The sequence below is a fragment of the Camelus ferus genome, chromosome 19 (genome assembly GCF_009834535.1).
Source record: "Camelus ferus isolate YT-003-E chromosome 19, BCGSAC_Cfer_1.0, whole genome shotgun sequence".
Taxonomy (NCBI): Eukaryota; Metazoa; Chordata; class Mammalia; order Artiodactyla; family Camelidae; genus Camelus; species Camelus ferus.
In genome coordinates, this window is record NC_045714.1 from 40,500,915 (window position 1) to 40,528,878 (window position 27,964).

The 27,964-nt window shown below is 42.2% G+C and overlaps 2 protein-coding genes across 6 annotated transcripts in view; both read left to right on the forward strand.

Annotated features, from left to right (window-relative positions):
- The window catches only part of RALGAPB (Ral GTPase activating protein non-catalytic subunit beta), an 84,570-nt gene extending 64,795 nt beyond the window's left edge, over positions 1 to 19,775 (forward strand). For all 4 annotated transcript variants that reach the window (XM_032462292.1, XM_032462293.1, XM_006188628.3 and 1 more), the window contains 8 exons: positions 3,001 to 3,159; positions 6,268 to 6,433; positions 8,858 to 8,980; positions 10,239 to 10,375; positions 12,078 to 12,186; positions 12,981 to 13,059; positions 15,353 to 15,501; positions 15,965 to 19,775. In XM_032462292.1, coding sequence (XP_032318183.1) covers positions 3,001 to 3,159; positions 6,268 to 6,433; positions 8,858 to 8,980; positions 10,239 to 10,375; positions 12,078 to 12,186; positions 12,981 to 13,059; positions 15,353 to 15,501; positions 15,965 to 16,158 — 1,116 coding nt within the window. In that variant the 3' untranslated portion in view covers positions 16,159 to 19,775. The remainder of the gene's footprint in view (positions 1 to 3,000; positions 3,160 to 6,267; positions 6,434 to 8,857; positions 8,981 to 10,238; positions 10,376 to 12,077; positions 12,187 to 12,980; positions 13,060 to 15,352; positions 15,502 to 15,964) is intronic.
- ADIG (adipogenin) lies at positions 14,775 to 27,657 on the forward strand. Of its 2 annotated transcripts, XM_032462295.1 has the most exons (4): positions 14,775 to 14,787; positions 21,456 to 21,665; positions 25,559 to 25,691; positions 27,312 to 27,657. In XM_032462295.1, exons 2-3 carry the CDS (start codon positions 21,539 to 21,541, stop codon positions 25,675 to 25,677), a joined length of 246 nt encoding a protein of 81 aa, XP_032318186.1. In that variant the 5' UTR covers positions 14,775 to 14,787; positions 21,456 to 21,538; the 3' UTR covers positions 25,678 to 25,691; positions 27,312 to 27,657. The 2 variants fall into 2 exon arrangements, with proteins under 2 accessions (XP_032318186.1, XP_006188692.1); XM_006188630.3 differs by lacking the exon at positions 14,775 to 14,787 and having other exon boundaries at positions 20,203 to 21,665; positions 27,336 to 27,657.
- The last annotated feature ends 307 nt before the right edge of the window (positions 27,658 to 27,964 follow it).

Genomic DNA, 27,964 nt, shown 5'->3' on the forward strand with positions numbered 1-27,964 from the left:
TGTCTGAGTTTGGATTTCAGCATATAGATGAAAAATATTTTCCCATGTAGAAAACTGAGTTAATGGTGGGGAGTGAAAAGTAAAAACGCCTTTAAAATGCAGAAGAAAAGAGCAGAGAGAGGAAGACAAGGAACAAAGATACAAGCTACAAATGATTGGTGATGTTCCTCGTGGAGAAAAACTGAACAGAGTAGAAGTAAATCAAAATATCCTGGAAGGAAAATGATTACATCCTGTGGGCTGAAGGGAGACGAGAAGAGCTGTGACAGCCCTGCTCTGAGATTGCAGTTTTCCTTTCGAGTTATCTATTCTAGCTGAAATTTTTAAGCTTTTGAGAAAATAATTCTTAAGCTTTCTCACTAGGATCACAACATAGGAAAAAGAAAGTAACCTGGTTTATTTTATGAATCTTAGCTTATTTCTAATAACTTAAACCTGGCTGCACACACATACAAAAAAGCTAAAAGCTAACCTATTTATGAATATATTTGCAAAAGTATTAAGGAGAATATTAGTAAAACTGAATTCAGCAGCATGTTAAATTAACTTCTACAACCAAGGAACTCAAGGAGAGTCAGTTATTGGTAAATAGTAGTAAAGTTATTAAGGAAATAATTAATCCTATTAGCAGATCAGTCAATAAAACACTAAGTCAATTTTCAATAAAACAATACTCATTCTGAATTTTTCTTAAAACCACATTTTTATCTAGCTTCCTCTCTTGCCCTATCCTATTTTCCTTGCTTCTTCAAAGGTTTATCTTGAGAGCAGTCCCTGAATAAATCACTTGCTTAAAAAAAACGAAAACAGTACTGATTCTGATTAAAAAAAAAATAAAACCCCCAAAACTTAGCCGGGGCTAGTAATATAGATCTCTCTAAATGGCAGCCCATTTAAGAAATGAGATGGGGAGTGAGGAAATCAGGAAACTTAGGCCCACACTTTGTTAAAATCAGAGATAATGGATATCTGCCTTGACCACTGTTTAACACTGAGTTTTTAAATTAGTGAAAAATTTTAAAATAGTTTTTAAATAATTACAGATTAACAGACAGTTTAAAAAATGTGTGTGGGGGGGTCCCCCCAGTAGTAATATCTTACATAATTAGTATAATACCAAAGAGAGAAAAACTATTAGAAAGGGAAAGACAGCTCCTAGGTAATAGGATTTCTAATTAAACAACCAGAGGAGAATCAGTAGACTATTTAAAGTAAATGAAAGTTTAGATCACTACACATGAAGTACAAATATTAATAACTATCTATAGCTGTAATATCCAGTTTAAAAATGATAGGAAAAAAACCTCACTTACAACTGTGATATTGACAAAAATTATCCTAACAAAATGTGTTACGAAAAACACAGACCTAGAGGAAAAAAGTTATTAAGAGATATAAAATATGTGCATGTTATGTTCTTGAATTAGATCATCCAGAAGAACAAGCTGATGAGACAGCTTACTTAAAAAAGAAGAAAAATGAGGAGCGTTTGTCCTATAAGGTGTATTACAGCATGCTGCAGGTCTGCAATTCCTTATCCACGATTTCAAAGTGAAAAATGAAAACCAGAAGTTTTCTGTATGTTTGTAGAAAATTCATTTAGTGGCAAAATAAGACCTGAATTGACATGAGGCTATTTGTAGTCTTTACTTACTTTATAGTGTGAATACTCTTCTGTTTGACTGCAGAAATAGTAATGTCTTTGATTGTAGGGTGTTACCTTAACCCTTATCAGGAGTGTTATGTAATAGTCTAGAAGACCAGGCTCATACTCCTTGCTAATGTAGAAAAGTGATCCTTACCATCGTGAAAAATACCATGGATGGCAAAACCTGTTGGGCAAGATCAAATCTCAAGATAAGGGATTAGGAGAAAACAAAACAAAAAATGCATTAAAAGTTAATAGACTTCTTTTTTAAAGCATTTTTAGGTTTGCAGAACCTAAATTTGAGTAGAAAGTACTGAGTTCCCATATACCCTGTCTTCCCCCACACACATAGTTTCTCCTTTTGTAACCTCTTGCATTGTTGAGATACATTTGTAACAACTGATGAACCAATGTCTACTCATTATTAACTGAAGTCCATAGTTTACATTAGAGTTCAATCTGTGTTGTACAATTCTGTGGGTTTTGACAAATGTATGATGACGTGTGTCCACCATTGTAGCATTATACAGAATAGTTTCACTATTCACTGAAATCCACTGTAGTCTTCCTAGTCATGCCTCCCTCTCTACTTCCCCCAACCCCTGACAACCACTGATCTTTTACTGTCTCCACAGTTTTGCCTTTTCCAGAATGTGTTATAGTTGGAATCATATAGTATATAGCCTCTTCAAATTGGCTTCTTTCGCATAGCAATTTGTGTTTAAGTTTCCTCCATGTCTTTTGTGACTTGACTACTCATTTCTTTTTATCATTAAGTAATATTCCATTATATGGATGTGTCACAGTCTTTTTATCCATTCACCTACAGAAGGACATCTTGGTTGCTTCCAAGTTGTAGCAGTTATGAATAAAGCTGCTGTGAACGTTTGTGTGCAGGTTTTTGTGTAGACATATGTTTTGAATTCAGATGGGTAAATACCAAGTTGTGCGATTGCTGCATCGTATGGTAAAACTATGTTTAGCTTTGTGAGAAATTGCCAGAACTCCTTCCAATGTGGCTGTACTACTTTGCATTTCCACCAGCAATGAATAAGAAAAAAATACATCTGATTTTTTTTCTAGAAAGCATGATATATTACAGAGAAAATAGGATTTTAAATTATACACGTAGTATGATTTTAACTGTCTTTAACAAAAAAAGGCAAATGAAAGAATGTAAGGAAGTACACAAGAATGTTAAATAGTTTCTGTAGTTTGAGATTATGGATGTGCTTATTCCTGCCACTTTATAATTTTTTTAACTTAATGTTTATTAAACCATTAGTAACTATTGCTTTTATAATTAGATAGTGAAAAGAGGTAATTTTTATCCTTTCTTCCTTCGGTGGTAGGAACCTGCAAATAGTCGTCTACCTCCTCACCTTATTGCACTTGATTCTACGATACCTGGATTTTTTGATGACATTGGGTATCTGGATCTCTTGCCATGTCGTCCCTTTGACACAGTTTTTATTTTCTATATGAAGCCAGGTCAGAAAACAAACCAGGAGGTAAGATTTCTGAATTTGGGGGGTAATTTTTTTATGCTGTAAATTAAAAAAATTTAACATGGCTTGCACTTATCCAAGGTGGGAAATGAATTTTTCTTGATGCGTAAAGACTTGTAAACCAGATTTAAAACTGAGTTAATGAAAACTGTGATGCTTAGAGTCCTGAGTCTTGACTCTCAGTGAATGTGATTTAGAGAAGAGTTGTAGTATGTCTTTCTTCCCCTTAAGGAATTCAGATTCATAAGACAAAAAAAAAAAAAAAAAAAAAACCTAAAATAACAAATAGCTAAAGCTAGGCCTAATTGCGTAGCAATAACTATTTACTGAACATCTTCCCTGTGGCTCACTCAGCATGCCTGGGTATAGAAGTAACAGTCTTTCCTCTTGAGGAGCTCACTTTCCAGGTAATTTCACAAGCAAATAATTTCAGTTGCAGCATGCATAGTGGGAAAATAGTATCTCAAATAAAGTAAAGGACAAAAACAGAAGACTAAGAGAAACATAGCTGTATACTCCTAACAGACTAGGAGAAGAATAAAGATAAATATAAGATAGGTGAGAATGGTAAACTGAGAGCAGATGGCAGGAGAGTGAAGTGTCTATTGGAGATGAGTAGTTGGAACATGGAACAGGCAGGTAGTTAACCAACTATGACTAGAAAAGGGCTAAAGGAAGGTTTGTAAAATATAGTCTGTATTCAGATGTGTAGGGCACGATGACAATATGATCTTAGAATTTTACTGTAATCGTTGTAAGACCATTAGCTAATTAAATTGAGCACACTTTAAGAAATTTGCCAGTATAACAAAATATTTATTTATATAAGAAGCACTGTTTCAAATTACTGGTGAACTACCAGAAAAGGAGAGAGTTGTTCTCATTTCATGCTACTGATTCAATAAATATTTACTAAGTGTCTGCTGTCAGTTAGGTGCCAGGGTAGTAGTGGTAAACAAGATCTAGAGGGTTTCTGGCCTCCTAGAACTACTAGCTAGAGGGGAAGACAGATGATTAAATAAGCAACGGCAGTAAAATGTGCTAATAGGAACATGTTATAGAAGCCATTTCACAAAAACCTAACCTGGTCTGAAGAAGACGTCCTGGAGGAAAAGAGTTCTAAGCTAGTGTTTGAGGTATACACTGACAGTAGGTAAAAAGGTAGAGGCAGGTTGTTACCAACCAAGCCATTGCATGTGTAAAGGCCCTAGAGCTGAGAGAGACTTTCATCTTCACTGGAATTCATTATGGGTTCCAGTTTCCTTGGAGTTTAGGAGAATGTGGGCTGCTGGTAGACAGAGATGAGACAGATTCAAATTTGGTGGGAGATCCTCATTAGTGAATTAGTGGATTAATTGCAGGGGTTGAGGATCTATTTTGAAGGAAGTCTAATGCATGGTTCTTATGAGAATAATGGGGCCATTTTTCTCCTATGTGTAGAAGAAGACACAAACCCTTGAGGTAATTCTTACAGCAGTTCAGTTTCGTTAGCTTTCTAGGGACTGAGGGTGAATAGAAAACAATAAGATTCTCTGAGGCCTCCTTTAGAGTGGCTGAGACCTGCCTTCCCCAGCCACATGGTAGATTTAGATTAATCTCTAGCTGCCAGCCACGGGTGTACAAGTTGAATTTGACTGACTTATCACATCGTGACTAAATTTTCAGAAATCGTTTAAATTTCACTTCTTTTTTTTTTCTTTAATAGAGGTACTGGGGATTGAACCCAGGACCTCCTGTATGCTAAACGTGTACTCTACCACTGAGTTATACCCATCCCCTCTAAAAAGTTCACTTCTGAATAAAAGTTTTAATTGAAAGAAGACTAGAACTGGCTGTCAAATCAGTTTCCTGGCACTTATAAGAATATGAAGGGATATGGGTGAACTAAATAGGTACACTTCTAAAGAGAAGTATTTAAGAGATGGTGGCCTGGCAGTGATACCCAGTGTATTGAGAAGTAATAGATGTAACACCCCATATTTTGACTTTATTAGGCCTCCGGATGGTCTTGCCATAGATTAGCATTGTATGAACTACATCAGTGATCTGTGGACTGGCTGCATCACAGTTGTTTTGGGGAGCTTTTAAAAATAGTGATTCCAGGATCCTATCTCTACTGATTCTGATGTAGAAGTTCTGGAGTGGGCTAAGAGAATCTTATGTTTAAGAAATTCCTCAGGTGATTTTTATATGCTACCCCTCTTCCCATTTCATTTTTTAATTTGTAGAGGATTTCTTATTTTCCTTCCTTTAGCATAAGGTTTTCAGCAGCAGCACTCTTGCTATTTTTGGCCGGATAATTCCTTGTTATGGGAGCTGTTTTATAAAAATAGAACATTTAGCAGCATCTTTGGCCTCTGCTCACTAGGTACCATCAGCAGTTGTGATATCAAAATGTCTCCAGACATTGCCACATATCCCCTGGAGAGCAGAATCACCCCCATGAGAACCACTATTTAAGAACAAGGGACTTTTCTTTCTCAGCTAGTAAAAAGCCCAGGAATGAAATTTGGCACTTGGTAAAGAGTAGGGAATCTTCTGGTCACTTCATTTTTTTCTGGAATGGTCGCATTCTCTTCTTTGGACTAAGAGAAGGATGTTTTCTCACTCATTTATTAATTATACTGTATCTTCACTGAATTTTTAATAGATTAGTACTTTTTATAGCATTTGTCAAGGTTTGTAAGTAAATATTCACATACTTAAGTAATGTCTTTCACTAATCAGACCCTGTGAAGGCAAGAATCTAGTGTTTTTTGTTTACTTTTAGTAAACATGTCTGGTTCAATAACTGTTTTGTTAGGGAGGGAGCTAAGGGCTTTACTTGCATTTTCTCACTTAATCTTCACAACCATCACTATTACTCCGGCTTTATAGATGAAGAAACTGAAACAGTGAGGTTAAAAAACTTATCCAAGGCCCAGCTGGGATTTGAACCCAAAACTATCTAACTCGGAAGCATGCATGTTTAACTGCAGTGACGTAGTCCTTATTTTATTCTGAGCTTGGACTTGATTTGTCAGATACTTCAAAGCAACAATTTTTATGAAGGTTATTTTGATATGCTCTTTTGTTTCCTTCATTATGGCTGATGATTGGTATGTATTTCAGATTTTAAGGAATGTGGAGTCTTCCAGAAATGTTCAGCCACATTTCCTAGAATTTTTGCTCTCCCTTGGTTGGTCAGTAGATGTGGGCAGACACCCTGGTTGGACTGGCCATGTTTCTACCAGTTGGTCTATTAACAGTTGTGATGATGGTGAAGGATCTGAACAAGGTAAAACTCATATGGTCACTTCTGTTTTCTAGTTCTGTTACTCTTGATTTCTCCCCTTTACTATGAGTTTGTAGTCTTACTAAAAAAAACACAGTTATAGAATGGAAAAATCTTCCTGTAATCCTCACAGGAGGTTGCTTGATAATCATTTGTATACTCTTCCAGACATTTTCTGTGTATACAGGGAAAAGTTATATGTGTGTATATATAAATGAACATATACATTATATACATACCTAATGATAGAGTTAATTAATATACAATTAATGGCTTAATTATCACAAGGTTAATAAATTTCTTTTTTGTAGTGTGAGTGAACAAATTCTGTTTTCTGTAACAATATTATAATCAATTTAGGTTATCTATAGCAAACAATACAGCTTCCTAACAAGTGTATTTTTATAGATTCTGTGGCTATCATTAAAGGTTATATTCTTGAGATATTATATAAAAACCTTTGTAGTAAATGGCTAACTATCTCTGAGAGATTCACGCCTGTCTCTGCAATTCCTCCCGAGGAACTATAATCAGGATAGTGAGTACCAGAGCAAGTATAAATTTAAATTTAAGGTCCTTACCCCACCTGGCTAGCACTCTTTGTTCCAGGGGCTCTTGAAATCACTGGAAAGTTAATAATACCTCTCTGAAGTGGGTAATGCCTATATGTCCAGTGATTTGAATTAGCAGAGTTCATCTGTCAACCAGATTATACTCTCTCAAGGTTTCCTATTAAATAACATTGTGGCTTGTGACTTGTTGTTTTTCCTACTTTCAGCCAAGGTTGAATCAAAGTATTTGAGGATATGCTCTAATTTTAATTTCTGTATATCATTTAATATGTAATTGAGTATATTTATAGACTAAATTCTCATAAGCAGAATTGATAAAGGATTTGTACATTTTTCAGCTAGATAAATGTATCAGTTAGATGCTTAAGGTTGCAATTAACAGAAAACCTGACCCAAACTGGCTTAGATTTTGAAGGTCATTTATTGCCTCATATAACTGAAAATTCCAGAGATTAGTGTTCATTTTTGTTGTCATTTGATTAGCACTCCTGTTCTTTTTCTCTGCAGTTTTCCTTTAGCTCTGTTCTCCATATGTTAGCTTTGTCCCAGCGTGGCTTCTCTCATAGTGCAAAAATGTAGTGCCAGGCCTTACGTTCACTTACTATACTAGTCTGAGGAGGAGAGATTAGCTGGGTCTCAGAACCTCCCTGCTCCCCAGATTTGACATACACAGTGATTAGACCACCCTGAACTTACTGCTGTAGCAAGACAGATGGAATGACCGTGATAGGTATAAACAAGGCAGAGCTAGTGTAAAGGGTCAGTCCCGCCCACACTTCATGCCTGCTACAGAGGGGAGGGCAGGAGTGGGTGTTGGGGCAGGAACCGCATTGTCCACTACAGTAGATACAAGTGCCTTCCCAGCATCTAAACTGGGAGTCGATTAACCACGGCCCATGCCTATTTTTGTAAATAAAGTTTTATTGGGTCTCAGCCACCCTTGTTTATGTATTATCTGACTGCTTTCATGCTACAGTGGCAGACTTGAGAAGTCGTGGCAGAGACAGACACAGCATACAAAGCCTTACTTACTGTCTGATCCTTTGCAGAGAAAGTTTACTAACCTCTGGTCTAAACTTCCTGTTTGTCACATCCTCACCAAATTAGGTATCCTCTGATCTGTTAGGTGAGGAATATTCTATTTTTAATTATGGTTAGGTTTCAGCATCTTCTCTCATTTTTGTTTCTTCCTTGAGGACTACTTGTTCACTTCCTCTTCCCAGTTTTTTGTCACGTTGTTGGTCTTTTATGTATGACTGGTGGAACACTGTTCATTTTAAAGAAGAACTATACTGGCTTTCGGGAGTGTTACTTTTGTTGATTCAATCTTGCGGGCTTAGAGCAGATACTATTACTAAGACTGCCTGCACATTTTCATATTGTATCACTGGTCACTGGGGAAAGTGAAACAGAAGCAAAGCTGAGGAGCAGCAGCAAGAGCCCAGGGACTGAAATGCCTTGAAAGCGAGAGCACGCACCCAGCAGCACCTTCCCCGGCTCCCTTCAGGAGACAGGGCGTGGTGGTCTTCTCCTGTCTGACTACTGTTCCCGCTTCCAAAAAGACCGTTCCCTAAATCTGCTGCATACAGATGAGCTAAAGGTCCTGCTAATTAATCAGTGGTCTGATTTAGAGTAGTTTCAGAAACTATAAAATTAAGATTTTTATGATTTAAATTTAGTGTAAAGACATTTAATGAACATTTATAGTTTATTCTTCTAACGCACTGACTGGTTCTTGTTGGAAATGTATCTTCTATTTATTATCACTTTATTAACCAGTTAAAGTTCTGTGAAGCAGGATGATACTGGTTTTTCCCACTTTTTAGAGCAGTGATGCAGTGTTTCTCCTTCCTAGATGAAGTGATCTCCTCTGAAGACGTTGGGGCTAGCATTTTCAATGGACAGAAGAAGGTGCTGTATTATGCCGACGCCCTTACAGAAATAGCTTTTGTGGTTCCTTCTCCTGTGGAGTCATTAAGTAAGAGCATTTTTTGGTATGGGGCTGTTTTTTTTGTGTGGAACTAATTTTGTATTCACTGGTTTGTGCAGTATTGTTGCATTGGGAGAGATTCTCCCAAGTCATCGAAGACATTCTTCAGCTTCTAAGGCCTGTTAGCTTTTAGATTATGTAGAGGTATGGGCTATTAGCTCCTCTTAACTAAAGGAAGGTAGTTAAAGACAAGCAGACTGACCCTCTACTCTAATGATAATTTTTAAATAGCAAAGGAGATCCACTTCAACCCTTCTTTTTTTGTTTTTCTTTAATCTAATTAACCAATACATAGAAGCCCTGTTTTCCAGTTTATTCATTTTCCCTGATTATGAGTAAGCTCCCACCTACTTCTCTGTTTCCACATGAGAACCTTTATATGGAACCCCAGAGAATCCTGCAGTTGGAAGGCTCTCATGATGGCATCTGGGTGATCTAACACCAAGGAGGAGAAACGTCAGCCTAGAAAAAATGGTGGTCAAGTCTGTTCTTCTCAAGGATCAGGAGTGATCATTACTTCTCAGTCTGAATTCTTAGTCTTATTTTGCCTAGAACTTTTGCATCTTGCAAATTAAGCTCATTTCTTTGTGCATGACCAGGCAGTAGGTGGAAAACTTCACCTTCTTCATCGAGACCATCTGTAGGATACAGTGCTACACATCACACTTTCACAGTTTCATCTCTAGGCTGATGAGTTTTCCTGTGTCCTACCTTGGCAGCCTCCTAACTTTTGTACTTGGATTCTTGATTTTGCAGTCTAGGCCCCTCACCGTCTCTTACTCTGGGGCAAATCGTGTTCCTGCCGGGAGGGGTCTTACATGGTATACGTCAGTGTCTTAGCAGCTGTTTGCCTTCATGTCGAGGCTGCACTCTCCCACCTTAATTCCAGAGGCCAGGCCCCATCTGTCCTCTGTGGACTGAGTCCCTGCCTGATGTCTCTGGCCCAGCTTGTTTGCACCAACCCAGTCGAGCAGGAGCCAGCAAACTGTGGCACACAGGCAAATTCAGAACACTAAGAATGGGTTTCGCATGCTTAAAGCATTGTAAATAAAATACAAAGAAGAGTAGGCAACAGAGACCTGACGTATCACCTGATCCTTTACAGGAGAAGTTTGCCCACCCTTGCTCTGGAAGCAGTACTTCGCTTAAGTGATTTAGGTTGGATTATTAGCAGAATTAGTTTAATAAATGCTTTTGCTGTAAAGAAGTAGTTGGTATTGTAATTATTTTTTCTTTACCCCAGTAGCTGATTCATTGGAAAGTAACATCTCAGATCAAGACAGTGATTCAAATATGGATCTTATGCCAGGAATTCTGAAACAGCCATCCCTAACACTTGAGCTTTTCCCTAATCATACAGACAATCTTAATTCCTCACAGAGGGTAAGTCACTTTGTTCATATATCTCCAAAAACTTTTAGTGAAATGGGAGTAATTGTAGAATCATGCCTGAAAAGCTTTTAACTTTAACCCAAAGAGGAATTATAGCAGTACTGATTCATTAGTAGCTTAACTTTTTAAAATCAAATTCTCATGATTTTTCATTCTAAAACAGCCTTTGTTGTTTTCCTTGATTTAGCCTTTCTGGTTCCATGCTTGCTTCTCTCAGTCATTCCTTCTCAAGCCTAGGTTTCTTTTTGGTTTTTATTTGGTCCCTGAAGTATCCACTAAAGGTACAGCACTTACCATGACTTCACAGCATTAATCATGCAACGTTGAACTTAAGTCTGACAACGTGCAGATGATAGGGTCCATCCAGGGAGACACCGAGAGACAGCTCAGTGCATGAATAAACACTCTGAGTGAGGCAACACAGCAGCTACTAGAAGAAGAGAGTGCTTTGCTTTTATACTTTTTTCTCACCTTATCAATAGATGTTGTATCTCTGTGTTTCCCCTCATGTTACCGCTTAATCCTTACTGGAAAGTGACCGAGTAAGTGATAGCTTGAGAACAAGATCAGGTCATAGGTGTGAGAAGAGTGATTTAGAGCAAATAATAAAATAGACAAAAGACGTGTAAACTTTCTGAAGACATTCTTCCATTATACAGGATTTTAATTTGGCCCTTTCCACACTTAAAATTATTTTTAACATAAGTATATGTTTAAAAGAATATGGGAGAGGTTCATCTTGAAAATTGACTTAAGAAGAAAAATTTGAGTTGTATAAAACTCTTTCAAGTAGACTGATTTTGAAAATCATGAGTTGCTATATTTAAAAAGGTTTCACAGAATGCAGCTTGGAGAAGAACAAGTCAGGTAATGCAGAATTTTCGTCAGCTCTAGTAGTCAGTGACCAGCTGCCCTTGTACTCATCTTCTGAATGCCAGCGGCGTTGTAAGTAGAAGGGAACGTCCTCAGCCTGAAACAGAGCTATACTAGAAACCTACAGCTGACATTAAATACCTGCACATTGTTCTGCAAGCTTTCCTCCTGAATGGAGGCAAGGATGTCTGCTCTCACCACTTCTGTGCAACATGATAATGGAGATTTTATGCAGGGAAACAAAAAGAAAATGCATGAAGATTGGTTATTCCTTAAAATCCAAAGAATGACAACTCTTAAAGCACCAGTGTTTTTATTTACCACATACTTACAGACTACTAACGAATTAAAAGAAGAAAAATCTATGACTATCTCCGTAGATACAGGAAAAGCAGTTGACAACAATTCAGCACTGAAAGAATCACAAGCAAAGCCGCGGTGTTGCTGTGATGGAAGAAGCCTCCTGCTTTCTGGCTATAGAGAGAGACTCAGATCGTGTTAAATACTGTTTAAAACCTTGCACACAAACTTAATTTTTATTAATGTCAATTATAATTGTTCAATATTCCTTACTTTTTTTTCATTTGAAGATTTTAGGCCTTCATTTCCTTGTTCTAGGTTGAGACTTGATAAACAGAGAAGCCAAAGAAGGGCTTTTTTGCAAATATATTTCATACTTTTTTCTAGAAGTGATTTCCTGTGGCCTGATACTGTCACTGGGCAGCTTGATGAATGTGTGGTTGTAGTTTTAGTAAGTGAGTTTTTTTGTTTTTTGTTTTTTGTCTCTTGTCTCTCATCTGCTTTTCTCTGCCTCATATAGCTCAGTCCCAGTTCCAGAATGAAGAGGCTGCCTCAGTGTCGCCCTGTGCCTCCCCTTGGACCTGAGACAAGAGTTTCTGTAGTCTGGGTGGAACGCTATGATGATATAGGTATTGTATAAGGACTTTGTCCATAAATAAGATCACAGTAGGATGACAGTCACTTGCTAAATGTTTAAAGGGAGTGGCAGTATAGGCTCGGTATGGTGGCCAAGAGCTGGGACTGGAGTCCAGCAAGCCTGGATTTCATTAAGCCTTAGGTCACTCAGCTGTTAAGTGGAGATACTCCTGGCACTTATTTCATAGTTGTGAAGATTTGATGGGACTCAAATCTTTGGATACCAAGCCTTTAGCTCTTCTTGGTATGACAGCTACTAGTTTGTTGCCTCTTGGTCCCACTGCATGTAGCTCCCAGTCATCCCAGGACCTCTGGAAAGGGGAAGGGGGAGCACTTCCTTCACCCTCTTTCCACAGACCCTACTGTCTAGTTTTAGTATAAAGATTAATTTGTCCTTAGGGATTCTTCTGTGAATAAGTTTCTCATGATTTTTATGTAAGCTCCATAAGAACATTAAAAATGCATGTTTATCCTAGAATCTCATCCAGCTCAGAGTTTGTAGGAAAAGTGTGATAGTTGCTTTCCAACCCTTCTAAAGCCCTTTCCAAGCCCTCAAAGACTGTAGATGATGTTTTCTGAAAACCCGTTTCTTTAGATGAACTTAAACATGTCTTGAGAGAGAATTATTTTTTAATTTGTGAGGAATTGTTAGGATTACATATTTTAGGGTAGCACAGTCCGTGTATTTGTTGCCCACTGTGTGGAGAGATTAGGAAATTAGATTTCCTGTTATTTGTTTGGGAAATAGGAAGGAATTATTGATTGTAATGCTATTATTTTCTTCCAGAAAACTTTCCCCTCTCAGACCTGATGACAGAAATCAGTACTGGCGTGGAAACTACTGCAAATAGTAGCACTTCTCTGAGGTACACTCTTACTTGCTTAAAGTTTATCAGGGCTGTCTTTAAGCATAGGGAAACTTGGTTTGTTTTTTTTTAATAATATGTTGATTGCAGTTTAATTAAGAAATAAAGACTTTAATGAAACAAAAGGGATAAAGGCAATAAGAAGTAAACATAATAAGGAAAACAGAATCAAAGAAAGAAGTTTTTAGATAAATGAAGGTGATCAAATTAGCAAGGATTTTTAAATGGCATAGTGGTTAATTGATGTTTTACATAATCTGAGGCAAAAAGATGGAAAAGTAGAGGCAATTAAGTGTTAATGAAGACTGATAATAGAGTAGCAATATTTGATAGAAAAAATGGGGTTAAATTGGTCAAAAAAATTTTGGATAGATAGTTAAAGTATCCTCATCACATGAGCTATTTAATGGAAAAAGTATTTCTAAGTAAAATGTAATACTAAATTTATTGTGAAATTGAGATTTTTGTTTTAGCTGCTCATGCATGAAAAGGATAAACACAGTATAATATATGTATATAAAAATATATTTTTACTAAGAATAGTAAAAATGTATCTGTACAGGAAGTTTTTTGCTTGCTTGTCTTTGGTTTAAACAAATAATTTATGTCAAGCTAAACTTGATGTTTTAACTTTGAGTAAGTTCCTTCTATTTACATGGTCTGGTTTATATTGTATATAAGATGAATTTAGTCTAGCACTGTTAGATTATTGTAGAAATGAAGTCAGTAAAGGTGGTTTATTTTAACATTATCATATTAAATTTCTAGAATAGGGCAAGTCATTCTTGAAACTTCCATGTTTTTTATGCTGAAGTATTTTAAAGCAAATTACACATTTTCTGGCATTCTATGTACATCAGTATGCATCTCTAAAAACTAAGAATACTTTTCAAATAGACAAAGATAACATTATCATAATAATAAAGTTAGTACAAGCCAGTTCCTTAATTTCATCTAGAAGCCAGTTCATATTAAGATCTCTCCATTTTCCCTAAACTATTCTTTATAGCTGGTTTGTTTAAACAAGCATCCATTTCAGGGCCTTGCATCTGGTGTTAATTCCTTCGGTCTCTTAATCTAAAACAGCCCTGTTTTTCTTTTTTTCCTCCATGACACTGTCTTGCTGAAGAGAAAGAATAGTTTTCATGAGGTGGACTTTCCTAGAACTAGTTTGGAAGAGAACTTTTAAGTGTCTTGTACTGTATCTGTTGTTGTTTTAATCTTTTTTAGGTCAGAAGTTCTAATATGATTAGACTGTAAAACTTTTATTTTCTTAGCAGATTAGAAAAGTTCAGAATTTGTCTTGGGGACAGAATTAGTATACTGATTGATTTTCAGTAAATGTCTTGAAAAATTGACTGTTGCTTTGGCCAAAGTCACTTTACCTATTTAGAAAGAAAGTTCAATGTGTTGCAAAACAAAAATAAAAACCCCCAAATCCTGACACATAGCATCGAAGAGTAACACGGGTACCTCTAGATACCTTAGCATATCCCCAGCACACAGTGTGTAACTCAGTCTTCTAAAGGTATGGGTGCTGACTCTGACACCTGTTACCCGTCCAGGGGCTTTGAGGGCTTTGGCTGTGCAAAGATTCAGCCGTTTATCACCTCTGCTGAGAACACTTGCAACTAATCCTTCCAACATCCTGTCCCAACCCCTGAAAAAAAAAATTATATCAGGGATTCTTACGCTGGGCCTAAGCTTTAATCCCACTTCTGATCTGAGGTGCCAGCAGTGACTGTGGTGGAATTCCCTGGCCTCTGGTCAGCCCTCCTTTTGTTCCCTACAAGGAGAAAGGATCCAAGTGAAAGTCCCATAGCTGATTGCTAGATTGATAGCTCTCCACAATACATTTTTCTGGCCTTCCATTCCACCCTGTGTCTCCAGTGCTTTTCTAAGCACATTTTTTAAGCCCTTTTTGGGGTCAGGCTTAAAAGGCCCAACCCCAGGGGGAAGGTATAGCTCAGTGGTAGAGTGCATGCTTAGCATGTACGAAGCCCTGGATTCAATCCCCAGTACCGCCATTTGAAAAAGTATATAAATAAATAAATCTGATTACCCCCCTGCCAAAAAAAAAGAATTAAAAAGCCCAACCCCAGCGATGCACAGAGTCAGGGTGTTGGTAGGGGGGCTTCAACTGGGCTCCCAGAAAGAGGATTGTGAGCAGACTGACCACTTGGCTCTTCTCAAACACAGAGCAGTAAGTCCCTTTGGTATTCTTACGTTACACGTGGGGAACCTCAACTCTTGAATATCTGGGGTAAAAAGAGTTCTCTTTTCTTGTCTTAAGATCTACTACTCTTGAAAAAGAAGTTCCTGTCATCTTCATCCACCCTTTAAACACTGGATTATTCCGGATAAAAATTCAAGGAGCCACTGGAAAATTTAACATGGTCATCCCTCTTGTGGATGGCATGATTGTCAGTAGGCGAGCGCTCGGTAAGCTTCCTGTGTGGCTGAAGGGTTGAGGTTTCTTTTTTTTCTTTAACATTTTTATGAACCAAAAAGAAGTAGAAATAAGGAAGTGGTGATCCTACTTAATAGGTCCCGCATGTAGAAAATGCTGTGGCTCTTGTTAAAAACGAAGCACTGTGTTTAACCTAGCAAGTATGAGTAGAACTGTAATTCACAAACTTCCATTATTGGAAAATGAATATAGTTGTTTGTAATCCAGGGCAGGAAATGGGTTGTCAGACCAGATTTTGATACTGTTTTTCCTTGTCATTGGGTCTTCTAACAGCTTTATCTTAGTAGATTTCTGTTTTTCTCTCTGAGGATGGGGAGTTTTGCAAATGGAATGAAATAGTTTGAGTTCGCAGAGAATAGTTTGCTTGACTACTGGTAGTTTACTAGCTGACTGGTTATTCACCAGATTTTGATTTTAAAACTCTCTGTTTTTAAGGTTTTCTGGTGAGGCAGACTGTAATTAATATTTGTAGAAGAAAGAGACTGGAGAGTGACTCCTACAGTCCACCACATGTGCGCCGGAAACAGAAAATCACCGACATTGTCAACAAGTACCGGAACAAGCAGTTGGAGCCAGAGTTTTATACTTCACTTTTTCAGGAGGTTGGACTCAAGAACTGCAGTTCTTAGACCACTGTCTGTCTAGGACTATTGTACTCCAGTTTGGGGCTATAATATCAAAGTAAAACAATTTGATAGGTGATCACTGTAAAAAATAAAACAAATCACTCCCCAAGAGCTTACTGTTTAATCACCAGAATAGAGGAAACATTATAAACCCATTTGAGAGGAGATTTTCGGCTTTCTAGTGGAATGGGCTCCCAGACACAATCATATTCCTGCTGGTAATGATGATATACATTTTAGCCATAAACTTTCTTTTAAAAGTGACAATTTTAGTTAAATATAAGCCTTTTGAGGAGAAAGGCTTTTATGCATCTCAGTTAAACACGTGCATTGGTAGTTTCGAATTTGCAAATAAGAAGTTGAAGATAGTTTTATACCTCACCTTTTAGGAGGTTGTATTCAGAAGTAAAATCTGTCTCAGAATATTCCAGGACATTTAAAGACTCATGTTGATAGCATGGAGGAGAAGAAAAGAAATCTTAACTTTCTGCCCATTCGTAGGTCCATTTGTCATCCACCTGTCAAACTGACGGAAAAGAACGTAAATGTTTTTTGCTCTGATAAGAAGTCTGACATTAAAATATTTCATAGTTTCTCTCCACATTTCAAAAGGTTATCATTCTCATCACTGCAAAGGTCTGTCTGCAGGCCTCAGTTTCTGGGCAGCCCAGGAACAGATCTGAAACAGAAGCATGGCCCTTTCCTTTAATGGGGATACATGTGGAGTTCGTGGAGTTAAAAGTTACAAGACAGTAGTGATGCCTCCCCTCTCTCCATTATTGTCTAGCTCAGTGACATAATGACAGGTTAACCATTTGCAATTGCTTGGTAATTTCTTGGTTAAATATTAAGAAATATAAATTCACAACTAAGGTTGAACATTATTTAGTTTCATGCATTGTCTCTTATTTAAGGACCAAGCAGGAAACTGCAGTAGTTTATGAAGGATTCTAATTTGGGGTTCAGGAAATAGCCTCTCAGCGCTACTAATTCAGATCTCTCCCAGAGAGCTACTGGATTTCATCATAATTGACAAACGTTAGTGACCACCTCCTTGGGTGGCTGCTTTTAGAAATGGCTGTTGTCAAATTTTCTGGACTTTGCCAGCTGAAGGCACAACAAATCCCTGCCCGGGTTTTTGAAATACTTCTGTTACCTCGCTGCTACTTTTCTGCCAGGGATAAATGTTTTGAGGTGGCCAAACCCAGAACATCCTTACAAGGATTCCTGTTACAGTGCTAGAGTGTACACTGCTCGTTCCTTCTACTCTTATGTGCTTTCTACTTTATTGAGATTGTTTTATGTTTATGTTAAGAAACTAAGTGACATTTGAAAGTCCAAAGAGGAGTGATCACAGTTGTATAAGGGGTGATTTCCCATTTAAACTCTGGTGTTGGTAGACTCTGTAGGTCAGGCCTACAATGGTCTGTTGGGTTTGATGTTTGGTAGTTTAATTAGAGGGTGGGGGATAGTATAGGACCCAATTCCCTGTGCGGATATTTCTATTCCAGAAGTATATATTTTGTCATCTATGAGCAAGAAATGTGGGCATAGCAGCTCTGGGTTTTAAGTTTGCCGTACCTTTTTCTTCATGTTTGTTTTAAGCTCAGGTAAAGGTAACCTCCTCCTTCTATGACTCCAATTTCCATTCAGGGTATAATATTATTCAATAATCGATTTTCTTCTTAATCTGGGCAATAAATTGATGTTTCCAGATGGTATCATGGGAGATGGGGATATATGATAAAGATCAGCAAGTTCTGTCCTAAAAATGTGTTAGTAGCTCAGCAGATGTAAGGTGAGGTCTAACAACTTTCATGGGAATTCCAGATTGACGTTTCACGGGAAAAATGGGCCCTTGTTCTCATGGACCTGGACAAAGGCGGCTATAAATTGATGTGTAACTTACAACATTCCATAGGTTAAAAATAACTGTTGTAGGAATACCGCCTCAGTGTGACTCTTCAGACAACACTGCTGTCAGCAAAATGAACAGTGGTGTGATTAGGGGAGGGCTTCCTGATGCCTCAGTTTGCTCTAATTTCTGGCATATCTTTGTACTTCTAATGGCTTTGATAAATCAGTGAACAACTGTGTTGAATACAGTTGTGATCTGGAAGACTTTGTGGTCTCCCAAGGAAGGAGGGATGGATTTAGGGCTGTGCAGCTCCCAAAGGCATGGAACCCTAGTGTGTACAGCACAGATAGAACGTGGGGTACCCAGACCTCATCCAGAGCTGGTTCCGGATGCTCAAGAGTACATCTACCTAAAAAGGGAGTGTGGTGAGGACGCTTGGACCTTTCACTAGTATTGGGTTTGAGTTCACGGTTGCTAAGTTCTTTAACTGCCTTTGTAAAAAATCACTTTGAGTAGAATAATGCCAGAGGAGCATATTTAGTCCCTAGTAACAATCTTCAGTGTCCACTTGATAAATTTGCTAACATAGGCTCATAACCTTCAGGGGGAAGCCAGAACCACTTTGATCTTTGGCTTAAACAGTTAAGTTGCTGCATGTGACAGATGCTCCAGGGCGTGGATGAGCGTGGCCTTTGGTGACAAGGAAGGAAAGCATTACGCAAGGGACAGAGGCAGGTGGTCTCACAGTTCCTTCTCACACTGGGGGATGGGGGCTCTCTCCTCTCTGACGGGACCACTGAGGACAGTGAGGAGGGCTTTTGCTTTTTCTTGTTCAGCGGGCTCTCTTGTCCAGTGCTTCCCCCTCAGACCCTCCATCCTGCCCATTGGCCCTTTGACAGTAGTTACCTGGTGGGTTGACCCCCTCCTGTCGTGGCAATATATACACCACACACATACATGCTTTTCTCCATTTCCAGGTCCTCAGGTCCCCTGAGGCAGCCCATTCTCCTCTGGACTCATTTTGAAAGCAAAATACCTACATCTTTGGCCTGTAATGTCAGTTGCCTACAGGCTATGTGTGTGAGGCCTTCATGAGTGGTTACTTTCTGCATACGCTGAGGAAGCATTCGTCAAGTTCTGCAGAGTGATTTTTAGAGAGGCATAGACTCTCTAAAGTGTATTTATTTTTATTGGAAGGAAATTTATTGGAACTTTACCCAAAGAAAATGGGAGTCAGACTTGCTCAAAGACCTGTTTTGTAGTAGATGGTAGGAAATACATCGGAGGTAATTTGACACTCCTGCCGGTAGTTCTCCATTCACCGTTTTAAAACCCATTCAGGTTATATCTTCGCAAAAAGAGTTGATTTATATGTTTACATGAAACGGTAAGTTGCATTAGATGGTCTGTTTTAAGGATTTCCATGACAGCCTCTTTTCCTGAGTTGGAGAGATCGGAGGCGGTCCACCCGTTCAGTGTGGAATCAAACTGTAGGTTCTCAGTAGCTGAAGAAGCCATGTACTGTATAGTGTTTTCTCAGAGTATCAATTCATGTTTTTCAGATGCTTTTCTTTCTTCTTCTTTTTTTTTTTAATGGTGAGGGAAAGGTATAATTTGGGATTCCACAGTGCCTTGCATACAGTAGGCGCCCAATAAATATTTGTTGAAGCAAACCAAGTTTCCCAAGTCCTTGTCTCTTGCAGTGACCAAGAACATCTTTCTCCTCCGAAGGGCTTGGCAGTTGTGGCTAAAAAAAAAAAAACAGTATCATTATTTGCTTGAAATCATATACACAATTTGTATGAATTTTGGTATGTTGCCAAGACATGATCTTTTTCTTATTGTATTTTCTGTAAATATTTCTGGCACTGACCTGTAAAGTAAAGGCGAAATGTAAATACGAAGGTGTCCCATGTACCCTTGCCTCCTGTGTTTCCTCCTGGTCGGTTAGGGAAGAAGGCCCAGAGGCTTGTTTGTATTTATGCAGATCCTTTGTCCAGAAGAAACCCCATGGAATATTGAATGTAATACATTTAGTCAATTAAATTTTAAGGAGATTCTTATCTAACAATGTCTTGTGTGCTTTTGGTTAGCGGGCTAGGGGTTTGACTCTTGCATAGATGTTCCTCCTAATTTACTCTTTGCAGGGGGTGTCTGCTCTGCTTTGACTGCCCTTCATAATTTGGATCAGTGGGTTTTTACTCTGTTTTTGTAGAGTATCATGAAATACTCAAAATTCGATAAATTTTAAAAGAACAGTATTTGCTTTTCCATGCTGGAAGGAGCTTGTATAACTAAAGCACTGCCAGCAAAGGCCCCCCTTACAGAGTCTAGCAGATCCTGAGGGGCTGGCTGACTATCGGGGACACAGAAAGGCCACCTGTTCTCCCTGCCTGCAGAAAATCTGAGCTCTGCCAGGGCTGGCTGGTCAGGAAAGCAGAGAGATGCAGGGGAGGTCATCCCTCCGCCCGCTGGCTCTGAGTTGGGTTGACTGCAGAAGGTTCCATGGGGCCAGATTAGCACCTCAATGCCTAGATCACACGTGGTGGGTGGTTGTACCGCTTGAGCAGTCACAGTGCATGCCTTTGCTGAGAGCCACCCCTCCAGCCTGGCACTGAGTCCATATGACATTAATGTGTGCCCCCCCCCACCCCAAACTGTGCCTGGAAGCCAGGGCTAGGAGCTGCCTCCCCTGCAGGTGTGTGTCCACACCTGCTCTGTCTGCTCCCTCCAGGACGTGCGGCTGGCTCCTGGTAGCCCGAGACGCTTACCCCTGGGCTGACTGCACAGTCGCCCTGTCTGGGGGTCTGGTGAGGAAATGTGTGTTCAGGCCTTTCCCACCTGTGCTACTCAGCTCTGTCTGACCTCAGCCCCTTCAGGACCCACTGCCAAGAAATCCCCCCAACCCTGACCACCCAGCTCCCGGTCTTGGTCCCTGGGCCCTGAGTGGCACAGCTCGCCTGGCCACCATGCTTCTTGTATGCACATTCTGATGCCATCTTCCCCGACTTCCTCTTCTGGGGACTCAGGTCACCCCACAGCTGGGCTGAGGGCCCGTAAACACCTGGCCCGCCAAGCCCCAGCTGTGCCCCTACCCACTTTTTGCTGTGCCTGGCCCTCCTTGCCCTCCCCCGGCCGGCGTCTTCCTGTAAGGAGGTCCTTCCACTCCACGTCTCCCCTGGGTCTAACCCCACTTCCTGTAGCTGCTCCCCGAGCCTGGGACCAGGTCTGCCTTACTTTCCAACCTGCGCTCCACAAAATGCTCTGGTCTCAAAATCAGGCCTATCTCAGACCAGCTTCCCACTGATGTGTGGAGTTTGTTCTCAGCCAAACTGTCTCGCTACCCCAGCTTCTACCCACTGGTCCAAAACAGCTCCTCATTTGCCTGAAGGACACTGACTTGCTCATTACGTCACTGGCTCTGTCACAATTGGGCTGAGAGCAGAGTGTGGGCCTGCCCGCCGGGTCCCCAGGGCAGCCCTGCCAGCGCAGCTCAGACTGGCCCAGTTTAGCCACACATGCACCATGAAGTACCCTCTGGTGCCGCTGGTGAATGAGCTGACGTTTTCCTTCCTGGTGTTCTGGCTCTGCCTGCCCGTGGGCTTGCTGCTGTTCCTGCTCATTGTGTGGCTACGCTTCCTGCTCAGCCAAGGTGAGCCGCCCAGGCTGGGCCCCAATCCCAGCGCTGAGCAGAGGGTGGAATAGGGCACAGAGAGGGGTTTCCTTCAGGTGTCTTAACACCTGGCTCCGAGTTAGCAAGCAGTCACCTGTAAGAGGAAAGGACTGACTTGGTAGCTTAGAGTTTCTCAACCGAGAGTCCAGGGGTGAATACTGAGTTTGGAAAGCAATACATACGTGTGCACGCCTGTGTCCCTTTAGGGCCGCCGCTGGCACTATAGGTCTTTGGTACATGTGAAATGGTGGTGAATGTGATCGCAAATTTAGTTAAGATATAGAAGGTAAAGTAATTTAGTTTTGCACTATAAACAAATATATTTATGGTAAAATAAAGAAATCTTGGAGCAGAAATGTACCTGGAATTGGTTATGGTGTATACAAAATTCATATTACTTCTGAACAAGCAATAGTCATGCACTACTTTTAGAGCTATTATTATCAAAATGTAAAATATATAAACAGAATAACAACTGTAATTTTTGTGTGAAATATTGTCAAATGTCAAATGTATGTTTCAGCATGGTAGTAAATGCTTTCTGTTTTTGTGATCAGTCATTAATTTAGAAGAGTTTGAATCAGAAAGGGAGGGAGGGAGGGAGGGAGGTAGGAAGGAAGGATGGGAGGGAGGGAGGAAGGAAGGGAGGAAGGATGGAACCCCTTCAGAGCCACCACTAGCACGTAAGATCGCTGGTACAAATTGGAAAGAGGTAGGTGGTCCCTCTGGGCAGATGAATTAGTAAAAGGTGTCCCTTGCTGTGAATGCAGCCAGGACACAGGCTCAGTGAGCAGAGCAGGGACTGGATTTCAGCTTCTCTCTGCCCTCGGCTCAGTGCTTTCACAGCAAGGAACCAGCACAACAGGGCCCAGCAGCCTTAGGCATTAAGCGGGCACCCAAAGACCACTCCCATGGTCTCCTGCCCAGACCACACGTCAGGTAGGATCTGGGTTTCTGTGGGACACAGGATCATGGAAGCTGACTGACACTTGCCCTGAGCTCAGCACACCACCAAGAGGCAGGGTGGCAGGGTGAAGCTGGAGGTGGAGGGCCAGGGACGCAGCCTGGCCACGTGGCAGGAATGACCCTCTGCTACTCGGCAATCCCATCTCCCCGGGCACTCCCTTCACCTGGGGGCCTCTTCCTGGGACTGCTTGCCCTCCCACGTCCTGCTCCTCAGCCCCATGGCCTTCCGCCCGCCGGGCAGGGAGGGCGCTGAGCCTGCTGCCGGCTCTGGTCAGACGGCACTCAGGCAGGCCGAGCAGTTCACCCCCGACTTGCGCCACAATCTTCAGTGTGCAGGCTGGTCATTGTGCAAGGATTGGGACTTCCTGGCGAGAGCTTCCTGAAAATGTTTTGTTTAAAGTGTGTTCTCCTTATATTCCCAGGGTGGGTGGCAGCCCTTCCTGAGAGATGCAACTGAGGCCCAGGGCTGGTGTCTGGTAGAAGTCAGAGCTCTCGTCTCTGTAGGGGCTGGAAAAGCCCATCTCTCCAGTCGAGGAGACGTGGGCCCAGGTTTCGGCCTTGCCTCTTAATGGTTCATAACAACAGCTTCTTTGAACACTGTCCTAGGCCTTCTGCTACACTCTTGATGTGCGTTATTTCATTGAATCCTTAAAATAACCCTGTGAAATAATCCTTGTACAACTGAGGGAACTAAGGTTCGGAAAGAAGTGACCTGCCCAAGGCCACACACCTGGGTAGTACTTAAGAGTGCCGATTGTCTGGTGTCACATCTGGGCTCTGCCACCTACAGTTATGTGACTTGGGGCCAGTCCTCTGTGAGCCTTAGTTTCCTCATCTACAGATAATAATGGTCGCTACCCTGGGGCTGTGGAGCCATGTAGGTCAAGGGCAGGGCACACCGTACAGGTACACACATGGCACTTAGCAGGTGCTTGTAGGCTGAGAAATAATCCAGTCAGTGTCGGTTTTGTCAGTGTAGGAGGAAGTGTCGGAGTGGCTTTGGGTGGCTCCTCCGGAAAGTGGGTCACCTTACCTGAGGTCCAAGGCATGGTCTCCTCCGGTAATTTCGGACTCCTCGGAGGCCTCACTCTAATGTCGTCCACAACCTGCCCTGTCCGACCCCTTCTCAGACTTTCTCCTGAGAGGCTGCTTACCCACCAACACCTCACTTTGAAATATGCCCTTCTGTTAATTTTGAATTGAAGAGAAGCCATCCTTAAAGTGAGGTGAGCAGCCCTCCCTCAGGGTCCCTGTCGTCTTGGAACTCCTGGTATTATTGCTTCTGTTCTGCGCTTGTGCTGAGAATTGGCTCAAACCCAGGGTCTGGGCCTGCCAGGGTTTGCAGGGCTGGGGCTCGGGAAACCCTGCCGTGGACTTTCTACTGGAATCAGTTCTGCCCGGAATCCAGTATGAACAGCAGACAAGAATGGCTGATTTCCCCACGTCACTCCCTCCTGGCCCTGCTCAGCAGGGCGCTTTCAGAGCCCAGAAGGCAGAGGGTTGAGCAGAAGTGCCACGTGGCCGACAAGGATGGGCTTTTCCAAGTTGAGGAGGGAGCAAGTGGGGAGGAGGAGGAAGCTGCCTGGTGAGAAGGACGTGGAGGCAAGAAAAGATCGTGGGCAGCTGAGCCCCAGAGAAGCTGGCCACCGGGTTCAAGCCCAGTCCACAGCCTGGCATGGGGAGGGAGGCGGAAGCCTCTGAATTCCCTGACTTCAAACAAGGGCACCTAACGGAACTGCAAAGGACCATGCAGCCGGGAGCCAGCGCTACCACTTCCTTGTGTGAGCCAGGACACTTCACCTTCCTGAACCTTCCTCCTTGTAAAATAGGGATCACACTAGTAATTGCCTTTGGGAGGTTGAGAGGATCAAATGAGAAAATGCATGCAAAACACTTGGCGTACAGTATGTGTTCGAAAAACAATCACTGTCTCTAGTGAATAACAGTCACTTTGAGCCAGCACACTGATTTTAAATCACTCACAAAAACTGCCAACTTTGTTGAGTGCCTGTTTTTCCTGTCTTACCTCAGTTACCCTTCATTACAGAAGAGGCCCGTTTTATTATGCTCATTTTATAGATGAAGAAATTGAGGCTCAGCCTTTTCTTGATCTGCATTAAGGACTGTCTTCAGCCTCCTTTATTTCTCTGCAACCAGTGAAACAACTTGGGTATCCTGAGAAAAATAATCATCTCCCCCACCCCCCCTGTTTTCTCACCTTGCCTTCCCCAGATAAGCCGTGTAAGCAAGCTCAGTTACCCACTTAATAACACATGGAGGTTTTCCCCCAAAATGGGGGGCATTCTTTATTTTTTTTTTTAAAGGATTCTACTATATACTTCTCTGCCACTTTCTCATAATATACCTTGGACATCCTGCAAGTCAAAAGATACAGATCTAATGCAGGCATTGTAACATCTTCAAGACACCATTGGACAGATGGACTGTGCGGTGTGAGTGTAACACATCGTCAACCGTGATGGACACACACATGGTTTCCAGGGTATTCGTGTGTGTCTGTGTGTGTCACCATAAAACAGGGCTGTAATAAAAACCATTGTATACACCTTCTCAGGTATTTGTTAATGAGTGAACTGGTGGACGGATGGATGAATGGGTGGGTGTGTGGACTTGTGTCTCCTCAGTGACCCCTCCCGGACCATGCTCAATACAGGTAGGTCATTTGCTCACCTTCAAGGCCCTTCCTCCTCTAGAAAGTGGAAATGTCACAGGACAACCTTTCTTGATCCCTGGTCACCATTCAAGGCCCTGAAGTCTTCCTGAGGTCTCAGGGCTGTCCCATACGTCACGATTCCGCCTTGACCCCCTGACGGGGGGCTTCTGTAGGGTCAGGAATAGGAGATAGCATGTGACCACCCAAGAGGCCTTGTCTTGTACCTCCACAGATTCAGAGGAAAATGACTCATACTTATGCTTGGATTGGGAGCCCTGGAGCAAAGGCCCTGCCAAGTTCTGTCAGGAGGAGACACTCCACAGCCAAGAGGAGGGGAGGACCTGCTGCTGAGCCCGTCCTGCCAGGTGAGACCCCTCTCAGGGGTAGGGGGCTGGAAACAGGAGCCTCAGGGCCCCCCAAAGCCTAGGGCGGCTGCCATCTTGGTGGCCTGCTCCCTTGGCCACGCTGGGGTGCCAGGCTCCCTCCACCGTGCTGGGGATTTGACTGTCTCCGCCGTGTCAGAGAACCTTCTGCCTTGTGGTGTGGGAGCCCTGTTTCTGCCATGTTCAAGGACCAGCCACCTCTGCCAGGAGGAGTTTCTTCCCAAGGTCCCCTTACCCTTTACATCTACGACCTCACCTCCTACCTGCCTCCTTAGGGTCTTGGCAATGGCTGTTCCCTCTGCCTGGAACCCCCTCTCCTCCAGATGCCCCTCACCTGGTAGGTTCTGCTCCAATGTCACTTTTTCAGCAGGGCCCCCCTCCGACCATCCTCCTTAACACTGTAATCTCTCCTCACTGCACCATCCCTCTGACGCGGCTCCACATCCTCCTTCACTGTAGTTCGTGTCCCCTTCTGACATGCGTGATAACTGACGTGTCTCTGTACCCACAGCGATGCCTGCCACATGGTGGGGGCTCATTAGGTACTTGTAGAAGGAAGGAGAAAGACTTAATAATATAATAATAATAATGGCTGATATTCATTGGATGCCCATGCTAACCATTCACAAGCTCATTAACGGAATCCTATGAAGAGGATGTTATTCTGATCTCCATTTTACAATGAGAAGGCAGAGGGGCAGTGCAGGTAACTAATCTGCCGCTAGCAGGGCTCTAGCGCTCGCTGAGCCCAATGGGATTAATGCCATTTCTATGCCGGTGACCGCCAGATGTATCTCACTCTAATCTCCTTCCTGGGCTCCATGATCTGTCTGCTTGGTGCCTTTTCACGGCTAGAATGGGATTCTCAATTCCTGTTGCTACTCAACAAAGCAGAACACAATACCCGATCTCCAGCCAGCTTGTCCCTGTGTCTGTGAACAGCACCACCATTGACTGGTCTCATTCTTGAGCCACAAACCAGGGAGTCCCCCTTCATGCCTCTCTTTTCCTCCCACCCCACGTGATGTCCTAAACACCATCTCTCCTGCACCCACATCTCTCTGTCCGCAGGACCACCAAGGCCTGCCCCACTCCACGGTCTGCCCGTACGTCTCACTCTCGGAGCACCTGCCTCCCTCAGTGGAGGAAGGAGGTGGTGGTGAGAAGCAGGGAGCCTCACTTCACCTCAGTTACACTGACTCTCAGCCTTTCCAGGTCATGACCTTGACAGTTGAGAGCCCCTGCCCCAGAAAAATATATGCCCAGGCCTGCACTCAGAGTTCTGTGTCCAGGGCCAGCTTCCCCTGGGTTGTAACCTGTGCAGTCCCACAGGGTCACATGTTCAGAAGAGCCTCGTGCTTCATTTAAAGTTCTACTGTTGTCGCCTGGAAATTCTCAATTTTTGCACAAGGCACCCCACGTATTCATTTTTTAATGGGCTTCACAAATCAGGTAGCCTATCCTGTTGATGTACGAGTAATGGGGTAAGAAGAGGAGATTTTCAGACTCTGCTCGAGAATCCTGTCCCATTTCTACAGAGCCCTTCCCACCCCCTCAAGTATCGGACCCTCTCTTACTCTTTCATCCCATTGTCATCCTTAGAGCCAACCTGCCATCTCTTCCCAGCCTGGTGTTCCATGGAGTCAGCCGACGCGGGTGGGAGAGGCTCACCACGGAGGGAAGAGGATTCCGTCGAGTGAGGTGCTTCCCTGGGAGCCCCAGCACAGTCTCCTCCACCGGTGGACACACAAATGCCTCCTGAGATCCAGCTCTTCTCCACTTGCAGACTCCCGCTCAGGCCCCCCAGGGAGGAGCGCGAGTCTGTGAAGGCAGTACACTCAGGCCCTCCGGGGAGGCTGGCCCGCCGTCCAGGGCAGGGCCAGAGGGTGTGGGTCCCTATTAAAGAAACAAAGGGGTTCCTGTGCTCAGGAGACCCCTGCCAAACCTGCGGGCACTGGCCAAGTCCATTCATTTGACAAGTTGTGGGGATCGAGCCCAGACCTGACACCAACGTGAGCCATCCTGACCTTTGGGAATCAATTTCCCATCTGTGCAAAGGGCCGGGGGCTCTTACTCTGAACTTCCGTTCTCTCATTTCAAGCTCACTCCCTGATGAGTCATCAGGTTGATTTTAATGACAAATATTCATTTTACAAATACCTATGAAGTGTCTACCATACACCTAAGCCACAATAAGAAGAGATCATGTTTACTGAGCGCTTGCTGTGGACCAGATGCTCTTTTGTGTGCTTTAC